Source organism: Condylura cristata, unplaced genomic scaffold (assembly GCF_000260355.1).
Source record: "Condylura cristata isolate star-nosed mole 26May11 unplaced genomic scaffold, ConCri1.0 scaffold00003, whole genome shotgun sequence".
NCBI classification, from domain to species: domain Eukaryota; kingdom Metazoa; phylum Chordata; class Mammalia; order Eulipotyphla; family Talpidae; genus Condylura; species Condylura cristata.
In genome coordinates, this window is record NW_004567104.1 from 16,802,922 (window position 1) to 16,820,523 (window position 17,602).

At 33.9% G+C, this 17,602-nt stretch overlaps 1 protein-coding gene across 7 annotated transcripts in view; it reads right to left on the bottom strand.

Annotated features, from left to right (window-relative positions):
* Positions 1 to 17,602, bottom strand: part of PEX5L (peroxisomal biogenesis factor 5-like) — a 227,819-nt gene that overhangs the window by 77,747 nt on the left and 132,470 nt on the right. For 5 of the 7 annotated variants that reach the window (XM_004674999.2, XM_004674997.2, XM_004675001.2 and 2 more), the window contains 2 exons: positions 15,550 to 15,654; positions 5,845 to 5,956 (listed from right to left, as the gene is read on the bottom strand). In XM_004674999.2, the coding sequence (XP_004675056.1) occupies positions 5,845 to 5,956; positions 15,550 to 15,654 (217 nt within the window). The remainder of the gene's footprint in view (positions 1 to 5,844; positions 5,957 to 15,549; positions 15,655 to 17,602) is intronic. The other 2 variants (XM_004675002.2, XM_012732295.1) reach the window with 1 other exon arrangement.

A 17,602-nucleotide genomic window follows, 5' to 3' on the forward strand; every position in this document is an offset into this window, starting at 1 on the left:
CTTCTTTTAGAAGCAAATTATATAGGAATCAGCTACTTGTATATAGGAAGTACATTTGTTACAGAATAATAACTGGTGAGTATTAATTTAATTCTATATCTGCTTCTCACCATTCAGAAGAAATGAATTACTAAAAGAGTTGCAAATTGAACTTCACTTAATAATGTTTCCTCCCCCCTCCAAACTTTCTTCAGCACTTCCTGTGTTTGTTCTGAGCTTTCTGTTCCATTGTTCTTTTCCCAGCAAATGTGAAAAAAATGCTTGACAGGCACAAAAGGGCCTGTTTGTTATCCAGTGAATGAAGGGGGCGGGTTGGAGGTTGAATGATAAGCTTTGAAGCTGAGAAAGTCTTGGACACAAAATTTCAGAAGCATAAAAAGGATGATGTGGCCTTTGACTTTCTCGAAGAAGCTAAATCACGTTCAGTGGCTCACACGTGCGCAAATGTGTGTATCTGCATGAGCACGTGCGTGTGTGAGCATAAGTGTATGCGCTTTTAAAAATAAAGGGTCATGCTAATACCTAGAGGATTCAAAGCTAGGTTTATGGGCTGTGAGGATTCTGTGATTCAAAATAAGTCATTCTCTTTATTTCCATCTGCACCAATAAGGTGATTCTTAGCTCAGTGACATCTAAACAGGTCTCTACTTCCCTGGCCATTCTTCCATATTTTGTGCTGACTCTGCATCGCAGTTCAGCTAGCCCACTTTGTGATCCAGACACTGAGTGAAAAATAAGGTGCACAGGAAAGTGAGTAAGATAGTCTAGATACAAATCCTCACCCTGTCAAATACTAGCTGTATGACTTGGGCAGGCTTAGTTCTCTAAGCCTTGTTTTTGACTCAGAAATTAAAATGAAGATAAAATTCTACTTCACAGTGTAATGTTTAAATGAAATACTTTGTTTGTAATATGGGAAATGCAAATCAAAACCATAATGAGATACCACCGCACACCAGTAAGAATGGCACATGTTAAAAAATCAAGCAACAATAAATGTTGGTGAGGGTGTGGAGAAAAAGGAACTCTCCTACACTGTATATGGGAATGCAAACTGGTGCAACCACTATGGAAAGCTGTGTGGAGGTTTCTCAAATTGCTAAAAATGGAGCTTCCATATGATCCAGCAATCCTACTCCTAGGTATCTATCCAAAGAACACAAAAACAATAATTCAAAAGGACCTGCATTCCTGTTTATTGCTGCCCTATTTAAAATAGGGAAGATGTGGAATCAACCCAAATGCCCAAAAATAGATGACTGGATCAAGAAGATATGGTATATACACAATGGAATATTACTTAGCAATCAAAAAGATAAACCCATGCTTTTTGCTGCAACATGGATGGAGCTGGAAGGGATCTTGCTTAATGAAATAAACCAAAAAGAAAAAGAAAAATACCAGATGGTTTCACTCATAGCAGGGGTGTAAGGGTTCAGGAGTGGAGAGGGGAAGAGGACCAAAACTAGGGTGCAAGAAGAATACACGGGACAATGGTAACGTCTCAGGGGTGAACTGGTGGTGGGAAGTCCACAGGGATTATAACTGAGATGAAAAAATGCACAAAATGAGGAATGATGTAAAAATATATTTATAAAACAAAATCCAAAAAATCTGTAAAAAAATAAATGAGTTCTTTGTCTAATGTCTATAAAATAGTGCTAGAAGAACAGTTATAATTCAAATACATATTTCCCACTACAGGAGACTCTGCTGACAACACTCTTTGAAGAAGATTCTAAACATAGAAACAAACTGTCCTTGACAGTTTCCAGAAGAAATACAACCTTGCCGACACCTGGATTTTAGTACTGCTTACTTGCACGAACAGTACATTTGCATTGTTTTAAGGTACTAAATCTGTGCTAATTTGTTGGTGCAACTAAAAGAAAATAGTACAGCTGGTAGGTCATGGCCATACCAGGATTTAGACACAGGAGTGTCAGGGGTCTGTGCTCTTCATCAGCCTTCTCCAGACTTTTCTGAACCTGGAGGCACCAATTTTATCACTATAAAGTTGATAGTTTTTTTTGTTTAGTTCCCAATATTTGGCATTTTGTGTAGACTGGGACATAATTTAAAAACTTGGTAATCCTAGAAACTCCTTTCTTTTTGGATACATTAATTCCATTTACGGCAGTTTCTTGAAGGTGGAAGATATATTATGTCACCTAAGTATCAGTTTCCATCTGCCTCAAGAAAACACAAGATATTCACTGGGAGGCTCCTCAGAGCTCTGATGTTTATGAATATTAATTAGATTCCTTGGGCCCCCAGGAGGTGAGGATGCCTGAAGAGCTAAAGTAAAATAACACTGATTATATTATAAAGCCTCAATTTGATACTTTGATGGTAAACTAATGCTGCAAACACTACTATTGTATAATAAACCAGATATTTTTTTCTTAGTAAACTTCAGATTTTTAGTTAATTTTTCTAGTGGAAAACTGTACATGGACTGGCCAGAGAAGACAGATCGGACTAAACCCTGCCTGGTAGAGCTTAAAATGCACCATAAGTTGCTCCTGGATTCTCTGCTTTATTTTGTAAGCTATCCTGGCATCCCAGAACATATGGTATTTTTTTTTTCTTTATTGTGGTTGTAGCGCAAAGTCTTTTATAAAGGATTTTGACAGTCATGCAAACAGATACATTGGACTTATATAATTCAACCAACTTTTGCTTTCTACTAGAATGTGTAATAATGAAAGTTATTTCTCAAATTTATAAGGTCTCTCAAGAGACATGTCATTGGGTTCATGATATAAAAATGTATTTTACAAAAATCACAAGAATTTTGCAGTTAAATATTTAATTAGGTGGCTGTGATTGTGAACTTTGTTAAGTAAAACTTTTTCTTTCTATGTAGGCATCTGATAAATAGGTATACAGGCCACATAGCAGGGAGTGAGATTAATGTTTTTAAAACCATGAAACATGTTTCTTTCATAATAACTATCTACTTAATTGACTCAAGGTTATGGATACAGGTCTTTTGGATTATGTGAAATTCCAGTTTCTTTTCTGTTAACACACAAATCTAGGTATATAGTTTGAGAGTTAAACATTAAGTTATCTAGCTTGACTGCTGATGAATTAAAGATATTTTAAGATGTTAGTGGCAAAAAAAGAAAATAAATTTGTTTGATTAGCTTAAATTATCATCACCATATGACAAAAAGTTAATGGTAATGTAAAAAAAAAAAACAGAAAGTAAAGAAATGTAATTGAAATAGTTAAGAAGTGATAATTAAAAACTTATGAGGTGGAAGTTTGTAAGTACTTATATAAGGCTGGTAGAGAATCTATTATTTCACCTTTGGAAGGGATAAATATTTTCTATGTTGTGTTAATTTAGATAGAAACTATATTGCTTAGGAATTAAGAAAACATTACATTTCTGCCTTGAAATATAAGAGTAATAAACAAGCATCAAACAAAAGCCTCCCACATAAAATCTATGTGGTCTAGAGACACTGAATGCTGAATAATAGCTATATAAAGCCCCCATAGTTTCAGGATGCCATTTTTCTCTAACACCCTACTTTGGTGGCTGTTAGAGACTGAACCTGTGTCCCTCCCCCCCCCCCCCCACCAACTATACATTTAGGTCCAACACTCAGTATCAGGAAAGGTGATTTTATTTGGAAATTGGATTTTTTTTGATGAAATTAGCTAAGATGAATTATAGTGGAGCAGGTGAGTATATATGTAGCCAATATGACTGGTGTTTTTATTGGGTGGAGACATTTGAATACAGATACAAACACGCATAGGGAAACACACACATACACACTCACAGAGAGAGAATGTCATATGAAGGCTGGTACTAGGCTGCTTCAAGCCAAGGAGCTACTGGAAATTAGGAGAGAAGCCTGAAACAGGGAGGATTGCCTGCTGACACCTTGATTTCAGACTTTCGACTTCCAGAATTATGAGACAGTACACTACTATTGTTGAATCCACAGTGTGTGGTATTTGTGTGGGGCAGCCCTAGAAAATTTGTATAGAAGGCAATACCATAGATGTAAGGATTGCAAGTAAATACACATTCTTTAGATATTTTTCCTCCAATACTCCCCAGATTTTTCTTTTATGTGTTTGAAAAAAAAAAAAACCAAGGTGACAATAGCTTTTGAATTAAATCTTATGATGCTCTCTCAGGGTGGATGCTTGCTAAGTGACTTGGTTTTAGCATCAGTGAGAACTGGAAATACAGAAGGTGTTGTTATCAAGATCTGAGACTTCTGTCTGCTTTGTAGTATTTTTCCCCATAACATCACAATTGCTCAGTGCTGCCTATTTTCTTGAATTTTCCTGTAATTAGCTACACAAAACTCCTCTGTTTTTCTGGGGGAAGTTCTTCAGTTTTGGAGGGGTAAGGTCAGTATCAGCTATGGAGGTTGAATCTGATAGTATCTGAACTTGTTTAGCTTCCTATTTAGAGCGCAGCAAGTACAATTTTATTTGTTTGACACTCAAAGTGATAGTTGAATCTAGGAGATGATTGCTTTGGTGTGATATCAAGAAATTTCTTGCATTTGGAAAAGGAAGTGATGGGTAAAACTGTTGTTCACTTATTGGTAATCTAACAATAATGGTAACACCAGTTAGAACGTACATGGGGTTAAATTAAACACTTAGGTACTTCTGTTGTTTCATTAAAGATTTTCAAGTAACTTATGTGATGCACATATTATAAGAGGAAACAGTCTTAGGTTAGCAACTTGACCAAGAGACAGAGAGGCTAAGTGGCAGAGCTGGGGTTTGAATTCATGAAGTTTAAACCTAGAGACTGTAGCTGACATTCTCACATAAAGGTCCTCTGGCTTATGTTAGTTATCCTGGTTATTATAATACTTAACACTAAAGTATCCTACAGTTTTCTTCACTTACTGAAAAGTATGATGGAGTTATGCAAGGCAAACAGCAAATTGAGGCCATGTCCAGGACATGGAATACATTAAAAAAGACAACGCAATATCTTCTCATTTTCCTCTTAAATTCCCCCCGGCACAACCAACATAACCTTTGCTCATTGATTCCAAATGAGTATTCATTCGGAATCATCCTTATTTGAACATCTTCAAGTGCGAATGTTGATTGAATGAAATCAATGCAGAAAGGCTGCCTGTGGTACCAGAGGTGAAAACCCTTTTGCTGCCTGAGGCGGGTTCTTCCTATGTGATTTAATTTTGACATCAATGAGAACTGGAAAGTGCAGAGGGTATCAGGGAAGGTAGGGTGCACAGAATGGAGGCCTGAACCACTCTGGAGGAATACTTAGTAGCACACCGCTCTATCTATAACGAGGTTTATTTACTGTTCCGGTAGGTTTAATTCCAGAAAGCTCAAATAAATCATTTTAAGAGAGAGAAGTAACACATTTATAGGACAGAAAAATAAAATTGACCGTGATATCCCAGCCACTAAGGCATTTCAATCCTCTTGCGGGGTTGCCCACTTTTTTATTTTACCGGACTTTTGCCATACAAAATATTTCCAGCTAGACTTTGGAAAACATTACTCTGAAATGGATGCTTTTGTTTGAAAGATTTCCAAATGCGATGTGACTTGAAATGTAATGATCTAAATACGAAAATATGCAGAGAGAAATGGTTAACGATCCTATACTAATCTTCCGCAAAATTGGTTGAGTAATACATCGCAGTTTCTATGTGATGAGCAGTGATTTATTGATTTAAGTTGAATAGTATATCCTTTAAAATTTCATTTGATCACCAACATTATTCTCCATTTAAAATGCATTGTGAAAGAAAATCTGTGTTTTACTAGAGTGGAAATTAGCACTACTTGCAGATCAGTTAAAAGTGAAAGAATTACCGGCTGTGTTGGACGTTACTGGCCTTGCTATTGCCTCCGATTTGGTTTCACAGAGAAAGTCATCGATGGAGGGGCTCAGGAGGGGTCTGCTTTCTTGCTGTTCATTCACCAGCTGAGGACAAATGAATACAGGTGTCAGAGGCTTTGTTAAACTGCACAATCAGATGAGTTCTAATGCAGCCTTGCAACAAAATGAGAAGAGCAAGCCTACCAAAAAAGTAAATAAATCAATAAATAATAGGATAGGGGCAAGAAAGGGGGAAAAAAAATACCAAGGGATGGGAAATGAGCCTTTTAGCACTGTCAACAGATTTGTGATGCAGCCAACTTCAATTTATAAAGCTTAAGCTTTTTTTCCTTCTCCTAGAACAGTTTCAGAATTAGTCTCTAATTTCAATATGTTGAAAATGACAACTATTTAATCACAGTTTCGAAGAGCCAATCCTGCTCTTCACATGGACAAAAAGCTCCTATTGTGATCTGGAGCAGTGGCTTCAGACTCTGAAGTGATAGGTCTGCTTAAGACTGGCCAGTGTAATACTGTAACTAAACACAAACAGATTGGTGTGTGTGGATAAGCCCTTTCCTTTTCTCCCTTTTCTAAAAAGCTCAAGGCATCTATAGACATATTTCTTTCCTTATATTTCTTTGGAATGTTTTTGAAATTCATAATAAAAATTATTTTGAAAAAAAAAAGAACTAGAGAGTAATTATGTAGAAATACAGTAGATGTACTTATGAGCACATATACATAATTTCTATAATTTTTTTTCCCTACATTGGTTAGTTCTCTAATAGCAAAAATCTTTCAGCATGATTTTTAGTAGTCACTAATTAACAGTTATGGTCAACTATTTACTTTTAGCTATTCTGTGCCTCTTTGAAGCTAGAATTCCTCAAATTCTGTTTCTATGGTTAAGGAAAATATATGATGCACAGTTGTCAATGCCTAAATTAACTAAGTTTTTCAGGAGTCTTTAAACTGATCTTTCATAAAATGGACATAGTCATTTGGTTTTCTACTTGTTAAAAGACAACGATGTGCTTGAAAATCTCTAGATTTTTAAATAGATATTTTTAGATAGATTTTTACAGGGCTGTATTTTAAGAGATATATAAACTAATAAATGAAGTGCTTTGGAGCACTACCAAATCAAATTATTTTATATAACTCTGCTCACTTTCATGTCATTGTTTCCCAGGCACGGTGCCAATGGTATTATATCAATAATTTAGTTATGGAAGATGGCAAGAGACCTAAATGATGGTAAATATGGGAAGACAAATGAAATTCCATTGTTACTGAAGGAGAAATGTGGAACATTTAGTGATCATTCAGGAACTAAAAACCAAGAGGTACATTTGATACTTTTACATGTTCATGCTATTGTTTAAACATGGATAAATCTCAGCTGTTTACTGGAAGTGAAGGTTTTGACATAGAGTTGGTAATATTAGTTTCATGTGTATGAATTTGAGGGCATTATTACAGGTACAAGCATTGAGAGTGCACTTTTTTTTTAGCGTTTAAATTATGGTGAAAGAAATGTCTTTAGTTATTATTAGGATTTACTCTCATTATGTATAAAAGCTCACAGATTTTTCTAGGAATCAAATTATTCAAAGTCTGTTTTGGCCTGAACCTTTTCAAAAGGATGCTCCTTTAACCAGTGAGAGAAACTTACTGTTCTTTTGTTTTTTGTTTTTTGAATTTGAAACAGTCCTCCTCTTATTTGTATTGAAATATGCTTGAATGTTGAGGGACTCTGAGCCTTCCATGTTTCTGGGATAAAGTACATCTGAATTTTTTTCTTTTACATTTTAAAAGGACAGGTTTATTAGGAAAATGAGAAAGAAATGGAGAGGCACCTGTATAGTCACAGGCAAGCAGAAGAGCTGCCATTTGAAAATTTTTTGCACATGCCATGGCCTATTTGATTTCAGGAGTGATTTATGCTGTTTCCTGGCATAAAAGCCAATTTTATTATCTAGAGATGTAGTTGAGAGCTCTGGTGTAGAATGTAATATACTAGAAAATGAAGACATGGCTGAACATCAGTGATTTTGTGAGTTATTCTGAAATGTTATTTTTTCGGATCTTCATCTTGTATTGTAGTAGTAGATCATGTAAAAACTATAAATGCAGTAGTTGCCAAAGAATCCATACATTAATGTGTATTTCTTGGAAGAATTTGCCCTTTTATTATGTGTGCTTAGTGTAATGAACGCACCTGCCCCTGACTTAATAACAATGCTCACCTACAGTCGGTGGCAATCTCAGGGCTGTTAAATGATATCTGGGTTCTGTGCTATAAACATTTATGGATGATGAAGGTCACTATCAAATATAGTCCCACATAGTAAACTCATGGAATTCTTGTAATAGCTTCACAGTTAAAACATAGTGTGTCCTGATGACCGTCTCTGGTTTTAGGTTTTATTGCACTATTGTCTAAAATGTATAAAGAACAAAGACAAAATACAATCAATAAAAATCACAACTTTCAAAGTATAAATATGTCTTAAGCTGTGTGGAATAGATCTAAATTACCTATAGTTATGAAGACCAGGATTTCGTTAAATTTCTGCAGATAATTTTAGGTAGAAATGCTGAACAATTATAGTCTCAATTTGGTAACAGAATTCTAGAAAGTAAGATCTTTGTTCACATAATTATCCAAATGGAAAAACAAAGAAAAAGATGTTGTTCACTGAGATTTGTCCTTGTAGGGAAGTTGCTTAATCAAAGATAATAGGTTTTATGTTTTTAATTTTCTTGTAGTTTCCTCATTCAAACCTCCTACTCAATTTTTAGAAAGCACCTGAGAATTCTCAGATTTTCTCACTTCAGGAAGAAAGACGCACCAAAGAGGAATTTGTTTAGAGAGACCCCAAGATTAAGAAACGGCCTCTACATTCTTCTCCTAAACCCCTACTTAATGAAGTCTGTGTATCTCCCACACTGCTGTCTCCTTCTTGACCTCTTTCTGAAGGGACTGAAGGAACTTCTATGACTGCCCAGCTCCCATACTTGAACTGTGCTTTCTTCCATAGGCACAAATCAAAGAGGAAATAACAAATTGTGTTCTCAGCCAGAGATTTTTAGGTGGGAACACAATTTAGTTGTGGGACTTGGGGCAGAGGTGAGTGACAGGGCTCAGGGGTGAAGAAGATGAAGGCCAGATTTCAGAGAACATGGAAAGGTAATTTAGTACCTGAAAGTTTTTGGTTTTGATTGAGATATGGAAGATGAAACAGGATATATCATGAAGAAATCTTATAAGCTGTGAGGTCAGAGGCTGTGTCTTACTCATATTTATATCCTTCAAAACCTCAAATAGAGTCCTTCATATAAGAGAGGCTCAGTAAATGGCACCCACATAGGACAGTAATTTTGCAGAAACTGAAAGATATAAAAATATCTATCTCAAACAGTGCAATTTTGATCTATGATCTTTAGTTGAATGCATTTAGAAATCATTACTTTAGCCAAACTAAGTCCCACTTTATTTTTATTTGTAGAGCTAAGAATAGCTTTTCCCATAACCTCCTCCTCACTTTCAAGCAAATTTATGGTTTTCCTATGGTGACTTGAGAATAAATATTTTAGTCCATAAAAGAAAATTGTGAGCTGAACTGAACCCTTTAAACAGTTCCCCTAAGTTTCACTTACAGATTTAAATGCCACTTATTGTATTCCTTATTCACTGATAGGACATGGTACTTTGGTTTTCTCTTAGAATTACTTTCTTCAGTTTGAAAATACCTTATTAACTTACCTCATTTTGTTTATTTTAGTACAGAATGCATTGATGTTATAAAAGTAATAAAAGGTGAATGTAAAGTTTTTCTTTTTGAAAAAAATATAACTGAGTTAGGCTGATTGCATTTTGGTCTTAACAAATGATCATAATTTACATAAAATAGCTTACTTCATAGTGTTTAAGACTTTGTCTCAATCTGTTGACATTTAAAATCTGTTGTATTCTCCAAAGCCTATCTAAGGGGCACAGATTCTTATCTCTTCCAGGACCCTAATCTGTGACACATTATGTGGGGACCATCTTCAGAGCCAGGCAGCAGTGCTTTCTTACAGAGCCCTTACAGTGGCAGGCTCACCCAGTTTTATAACCTTAGTTTTACCTGCTTTCTTCCTCCCTACTGGGATGTCCTTGGCAGCAAAGACCTTATGTAATCCAATACATTTTTGTATTCCCTGTAGCAGTTAAATAAATGTTGACTGATGTCATGCAGTCTAAATTGAATGTAGAATTGCACACACAAAAAATGATTTCACGGCTATCCTCTATTTTATAGGTTGAGCAGTTCACCAAGAGACTGGAGGTCCTCTGAAATGTCTACCTATTTCCTGATAGATTTCTATTTCAAACTATACATCTAAGTCCATCTTCCCATGATGTCACATCCTTTAAGTGTTTGAAATCTAATGGTACCTAAAGGAAGATTTCTACCAAGAAGTCAAGATGCAAAGAATGATTGCCTAATGAATATTCTGGAAGCAGGGCATAGGCCTCCCCTTGCCACCCAACATTTGGATGTGGGCTAATTCACGTGGGAGGCCAGTGACACTTCAGGAACTAATGCTACTCTCTCATGCAGTGATTTTAATTACATTTCTAACTTGAAGATTTTAAGAAGAAAACTTCAATGGTTAATGGAGATGGAAACAAAAGGAAATAGCAGAAGTTCGAAGACAGGTGCAAACTTGAGCGTAAGAGCTTCTTGTCCATCAGAATTGAGTAGACATTGAGTTTTTATACCTTTCTTGTAGTCATAGATTGTGAATGAAATTGTCAATCAAATGCCTTCCATATACTTATGACTTAGACTGGTCAATTAATGTGGTTAATATTTTTGCCACCACAAGGACACATTTCTTCTTATTTTATACCAATGCTGTGTTTCATGTTGACTAAATATAGGTGCTGCTATCCAGCTCTAGTGAGTGATTGTCTTCCTAAACTTTATATTTAAAAATAAATTTGCCTTAATTTAACTTGATGTTCTCTAATTTCAGTATTAAAAATTAAATTATTATGTGATCTAAACTCAGAGGAATGTTTATCTAACGTGAAAGGAGAATATTTTGCTTTTAAATACTGCCTGTTTCATAAGCTCCAGTGTGTGTGTATACAGCTTACTTTTTGTATTAAGTCTTTTTATCTTTGAACAAAATATTGGTTATGTATGTCGTTAAAATATAGAAGTAAAGGCTGTGATAACATATGCCTAAGATTTAACTTCAAATCAAGACATATTTTGGATCATAAAACAAGGTCTGTAAAGAATAGTAACAAATTATTTCATAATTTTGTATTTTAGATTATTGATCACAAACTGTTAATTTAGTTTAAACTAAAATAGTTTTCATTTTAAGCACTTAGTACTTAAAGAATAATTTTAAAAGTTAAAAAAATTGAAGCTAAAAAGTTATACATTTAATATATTAAATTTATGAAGTTGATTAACAAAAAATTATAATAACAAGCCATATCTTTTGCATCACTTAAAATTTAGAAAAATTTAAGGTTGTCTTGTACCTATATAAATAATAATGCCAACATGCTTTTAGTGGATAAATCTTTGCATTTTGAAAATTACTAATTGTGACACTATTGATTAAAAGTATATGTCATTTGTGAAGTCAGCATTTGTTCATAATTTTGTAACTGAACTATTTGTTTATGACTTTATTAGTTCTCTCCAAGTTTAGAGATTTGTGTGATACTCACTGAAACAGTGACCATAATGGGAGGGACTCATTAGTAGCGTAACTAAATAACTGGGTCAAAACATTGAAAAGACAAGACAACTAAGTTATTCATTATTTTCCATCCCTTCTGTAGTCAGCTCTTAAAGACTTTGTCATGATTATCATAACAGCAGACAAAGTCGTGTCTTACGAGCCAGTATTACTAATGATTCTGCCCCAGTTCCCAGTGAATGGATCTGGATCCATTTCTATACATGGGTTTCAAGGAATCTTCTTGTACAAGACAACCTAGTGATAACTTTCAACTCTCTGACTGGGTCTAAATGTCAAACAACTTACTACAAATATTTTCTTGGCAGAATACTTAGACTTATGACATGTAAATCTAGTCATAGAGAAATGAACAGTTATTACCATTTACTTAGTTTGAGTAGTACGAACACTAATGCAGGCAGGGAAACATAATTAAGGCAATTGTTTCAAGTTAGCAAGAGAAGCCCAAATGAGGCCATATTTAGAATGTGGAATTGAGAATGTTTTCCTAATCAAGGATATTATACTTTCTATCTTTATAGACACAAAAATAAATCAATATTGAGGTATGAGGGGTGGGAGTGAGTAGAAAAACAAAGGCTGAGTTTGTTTTAAAAAAAAATGTCCCTAGAAAAGAAAAGGTCAGGAACACTTTATTTTAACACACTGTGCTCTATAGCAAAAATGAATGTCATGTACTTTGCATTTTAAAAAACATTACCAGGAAATGTTGTAAAATGAAAATTATTCAAGATTCCTTATGAGAGTAAAATTTTATAAAAATCATTTCATTCTCATAAAAAGTAATACATATTTTTTTCCATGACATAAACTATGGGCACATAGTTTTCTTTTCTATCTCAAATTGGATTATTTACAGTACTATCATTTAGAGCAGTGCTGTCCAATAGAAATATACATGCCTCACAATTCTGATTTTTCTAGTAGCCACTTGAAAAAAGCAAAAAGAAACAGGTGAAAATAATCTGAAGAATACATTTTCTTTAGTTCAGTATACCCAAAGTATTATCATTTTAACATGTAAGCAATATAAATTTTTTAATGCAATGATTTATATTAGTTTTGGGATGAAGTCTTCAAAATCTGGAGTGCATTTTATACTCACAACATATCTTAATATGAGATATCCACAAAGTGGCTACTGGCTTCTTTATTGAACAGCACAGGTCTAGAGAAACATTTTTCCTCAAAGTCTTGATGATTCACTTATTTTTCCCCCCTTCAAATTTTTCATCAGTGCACATTTGTTTCCATACTGATTGTTTTAATTGTTAGTTCAGGACAGCATGAACTTGAGCTTTTGTGAACTGCTTGGCATATTGTTTGTAATACAAAATTAATAGCTATGTTTCACAAAAAGAGCAATTCTCCAGGGTCCAGCAATGCTGAGTTGAGGTCACCTGTCCAGCTCTTCTCCTTTATTCACTTTGTTCAATGTATTCTAATGAGTTCACTGGAGTATGTTTGGCTAAATTCCTCTAAAAGTGATCATAATAATTCCATAGTACAAACAACGCTTGAATATAAGCTATTTTACATTTACAGTCTATTGAATAAACAGTTGTTAAACAAGTTATGGACTCTGTGGTACAAGGGCTTATTCTGTACTTTATCAATTCTGATTGTTCCAGAGACATTATTGAGAGAGCAGCAGTTAGCTTCAAACATACTTGGCATTTATGAATGAGTAGCTGGCACTGACATACCAGTGATGAAGATGAGTCGATGTAGCCAGCAGTATGTAGCACTATGTCATAAGGGGCTTTAGAGAAGACACTGGGACAAACATGTTTCAAGACACTAATACATTCACACAGGATCACAAGTAGAGATGTATGGTACACGGACTGGATGCTGTGGTTGCCATGAGAAGTACTCACTTTTTCAGATCATTCTGCTGCTTTTTGGCTTGTGCACGCCACTGGTGCATAGCAGGGAAGAAGCCACTTGTGTACAGTGGAAAAAGTATATCAACTAATGAGACTGCATTTGACTGAGCAATAATTGTATCACAGCTGTCACTGAATTAATTCCATAAAATTACCAAGACAACAGGTGCATTATATTTTATGAATCAGAACGCTGTTTGCTGATTCATAAACTAGCCAGTATGCAACAAGAATATGATGCATCAAGGAAAGCATTCTATAATCTTCATGCATAAAATTGCAACTAGTACCTCAAAAACAGTTAATGCAACATTAGAAAGGGAGTTAAAAAGGATCTTTGTACACACAAATATTCTGAATAGGAGTGATCATCACAATATCTTTTCTAAATTAAAAAAATAACCAAAAATATTAATTTGCATTAAAATTTAAATTTAAAATTAGGGTATAGTGGCAAATTTGGACATTTGCAAGGATTTGATATAGCACATAGCAATGCATCATCTGAGGGAACAAAACTTTTGGGAATTGGAACGTATTCTAAATTGTGATCTCAGAAAATATGTTTTAATGCAACTTGGCTGATTGCAAATTCAGGTGGTTCTTATCTACTGATAAATATTGCTCAGCCAATAGCTGAGAACTCTGAGTAGTTCTCATCTCCTATGACATTCCTCTGAGGACTGAACATTTTGGACATGGCCTCTACAATCGGCAAGTGATCAGTGTAAAACTATATCTTCTAACTATGTAAAATAGGTAAAGAATGATGAGCTTGGCAAATAACAGTTTCCCCCCAACTACTGCTAGGTTATTGGGAAGAAAACCCTTTTCTTCTATAAGGATAAAAACTCAGTATAAAATTTATCTGTAAGTCCTGAGAATCTTTAATCACTTCTTTTATTATTCAATTTTGATGTTATATGTTGTTATAATTTTTGTTACTTACAACATAATGTGTAGAATAAAATAAAACCACACATGTTGGCAGCAGCTGGGGATGTGGTATGATGATATTCTAAAAATAAGTTGTCATAATTTTGGTTTTGATGTAAATGCCTTTCATGAGGACTGTAAATGGACATTTTTCTAATTCTAGACATGTTCATATAATCGGAACTGAATCACTGCATTTACTATTGCATTACAGAAAAAAATGAAATGTTGAAGATAACAAACTAATCTAAATTATAAGATAAATGCAAGTAAAAATATTTTTCATTTAAGAATTTAAAACTGAGTTCCACAAGAGTGGTGATGAGTATATTATACATATTTATGTGGATTTTACAGGGTGTTTCAAAAGTCCCTGAGGACATACAGGATTCAGAGTCTAAGCGTGTCTTTGCATACAAATGCAAACTTTTTCTATACTTACAATAAATGCTGAAAATGGCCCTCATGTGCATATAATAGAGATGATTTTTTTGTTGTCAAGTTCTCTAATATAAAAGGGGTCACAAATGCCATTTTCTGCATGGGAATGCAGGGACTTCTGGCTCATTCCTGTAAATTAGTTATCCACATAAATATGTATACACATATATGTAGTATGCATAATCACAACATAAATATATTTAACATTGAAGAAAATTTAGATATTCTACTGGTAAACTGACATATGTATACAATATAACTTGTATTTATTCATAGGAATTTGATTTTTTTGGTTGCTATTTTTCAAATGTATCATTAGTTTCTGATTTCTTTCTCAAAGTAGTTAACAAGACTCCTTTATAAGGAAGCAACATGGTTTTACTTGCACGCACATTTTTTAAAACTAAAGTTGAGTAATGAGAATTAATATCCATGAATAAATAACTAAATGATGGAATTTTCCTTTTTTTTTTTTTTAGCAATTTTGGTTTTCACTTTATATTATATAATTCTTTCGTTGAAATTGCTTTTGTAACAGTTGGTTCCAGTTGATGTTTTCTTTTTGTTGTTTTTTTTTGCTAGTTAAAAATCGCAATGTCTGATATATTAACATATGTCAGCTTCCTACAGAAACCCTACGGGTCTGCCCACCTGTGATGTCATAGTTAGGAGGGGCTTTTCTTCAGCAGACTCCTCCCTCGGTATCTCCTTCATCACCATGGCAACAGCCTTATCTGCCGCCCTAGAGCCTTTTCCCTATAACAGTGAAATCAACAATGACTCGTGTCAGGAGAAATCTTTAACTTATTATTTATTACAAGATATTCTAATGTTTAAAGAGCAGTCCAACATAAATGAAGAGGTAGGCTGTTGCAAGTGCATCTTGAGGCTTTTGGCTGAGGAGAAAACACACAAAATCTGAAAAAAGATCATTTGTGAACTTTTAGCTACTTTTTCACTTTTACATCTGACATATTATATTTAATTTTAACATAGTATTTTATATGTATCAGATATTTTAAGGCAATTTACATGACAACATAAATTTTATAGTATTGATTTTAAAACACTGGATTTCTGTGTTGATTTACAGATTTTCACTCTGGAATCTAAATGCTTTAAATGACAGTGAGGAGTCTGCAGTAGGATCAAGTCTCCCATAAAGGGCTTTTGTTGGTTGTTCACCGACTTCTGTCATTTTTGAGTGGATTTGGATTGGGACAAAACAAGATGTATCACAAAAATCTCAAAAAATTTTCAGTGGCCTAACATCCCAGGAATTCACCAACTTGTTTATTTTGTGGAGTGTGACCTTGTGAAAAAAATATTTACATCTCCCAATGTGTGAGGCCAAAGAATTTTTAATAGAATTTTAGAAATATCTTTTAACTGGAGAATCCCATAAATTCAGATGTAAATGAATGATGATTAATAACGGAGGCACTGAAATATATGCAGCTAACCTTACATTTTTGGTTGCATAAAGCCATAATTATGGGCTATAAAGAGGTGGATTGACTTTTTGTCATTTAGATATACCAGATTTTTGTTTGCAAGGGTAGAGAATGTCATAATGGACAAAACAACAAACAAAAAAAAGCCACCTACCCAACCCAGTTAGAAACATCTCATACTATGTAAAAATTAAATAATTTTAAACACTTAAAAAAGATAACAACCTTCCATGTTCTCAGGTCTTTGGGTGGAATCTCCCTGGAGAAAGTAATTTTAGACTAAGAACACATGTGAATATCTGTGTTGCAAATCTATCTAAAATACAAATATAGGACACAGAGATACCACAAAGAAACAAAAATGGACATACAGGGATCCACTGTCTGAAAGGGAATTAGAAGCTAAGGTCAATATTAACTCCAGAGGATAATAAAAGTCTTGATAATTTCTAAGCAACTTAAAAAGGCATAAAATTATATTATTATCTCTGGTCTGCATCAGGTTTTAAGTATTTGAAATGTAGGTTTACTTTAGGAAGCAAACAGTTATCTCAGTTATTTCCTTTCTACAATGTAACAAGTGGCAGTTTTTATTTATGATAACCAAGAAAAAATTTTGAATAGTTCCTAGATCTTAAAAGTTTAAAAATTTCTTTACAATGCTGAACATTTCTTTCCTTGGTTTGTTTTGACTTAAGAATTATCATTAAAGAAGAAAATGTGTTATTTCTAAGATGCCATATCAACTACTAGAGATTTTATTCAGCAGTTGTAACAGTTGTAGTGTTCATATGTGTCTGAAAAGTTTATGCCACAATCCTTACTGTAAATGACTTTTGGAAGAATAAAATGAAACAATGATTTACTGCATAACAAATTGGGGTGTATAATTATTCCAGGTTTTTTTTTCTCTAATAAAGCAATGTGAACTTCTTAAATTAGAGATGATGCAATTCTGAATTCTAGAAAAAGATTTATTATGGCCTATTAAACTATTTAACTTTTTCAAAATACAAAAATATTTGGATGGAACATCACATTTTATGAACTTAGTATACCTTTAGAACCTACACTCATTTACAGACTACATATGGTTTAACAAATACCTTTGCAGTTTGTGTTTTTCAAAAGAGCAAAATTGCTTGTGAAGAATTATTTACATGCTCCAAGAAGTTCTAATAATATAGCAATAAACAAAGTGGCATGCTTATAGGTAAATTCCTAATATATTTAAAAGAACAAATCTAATG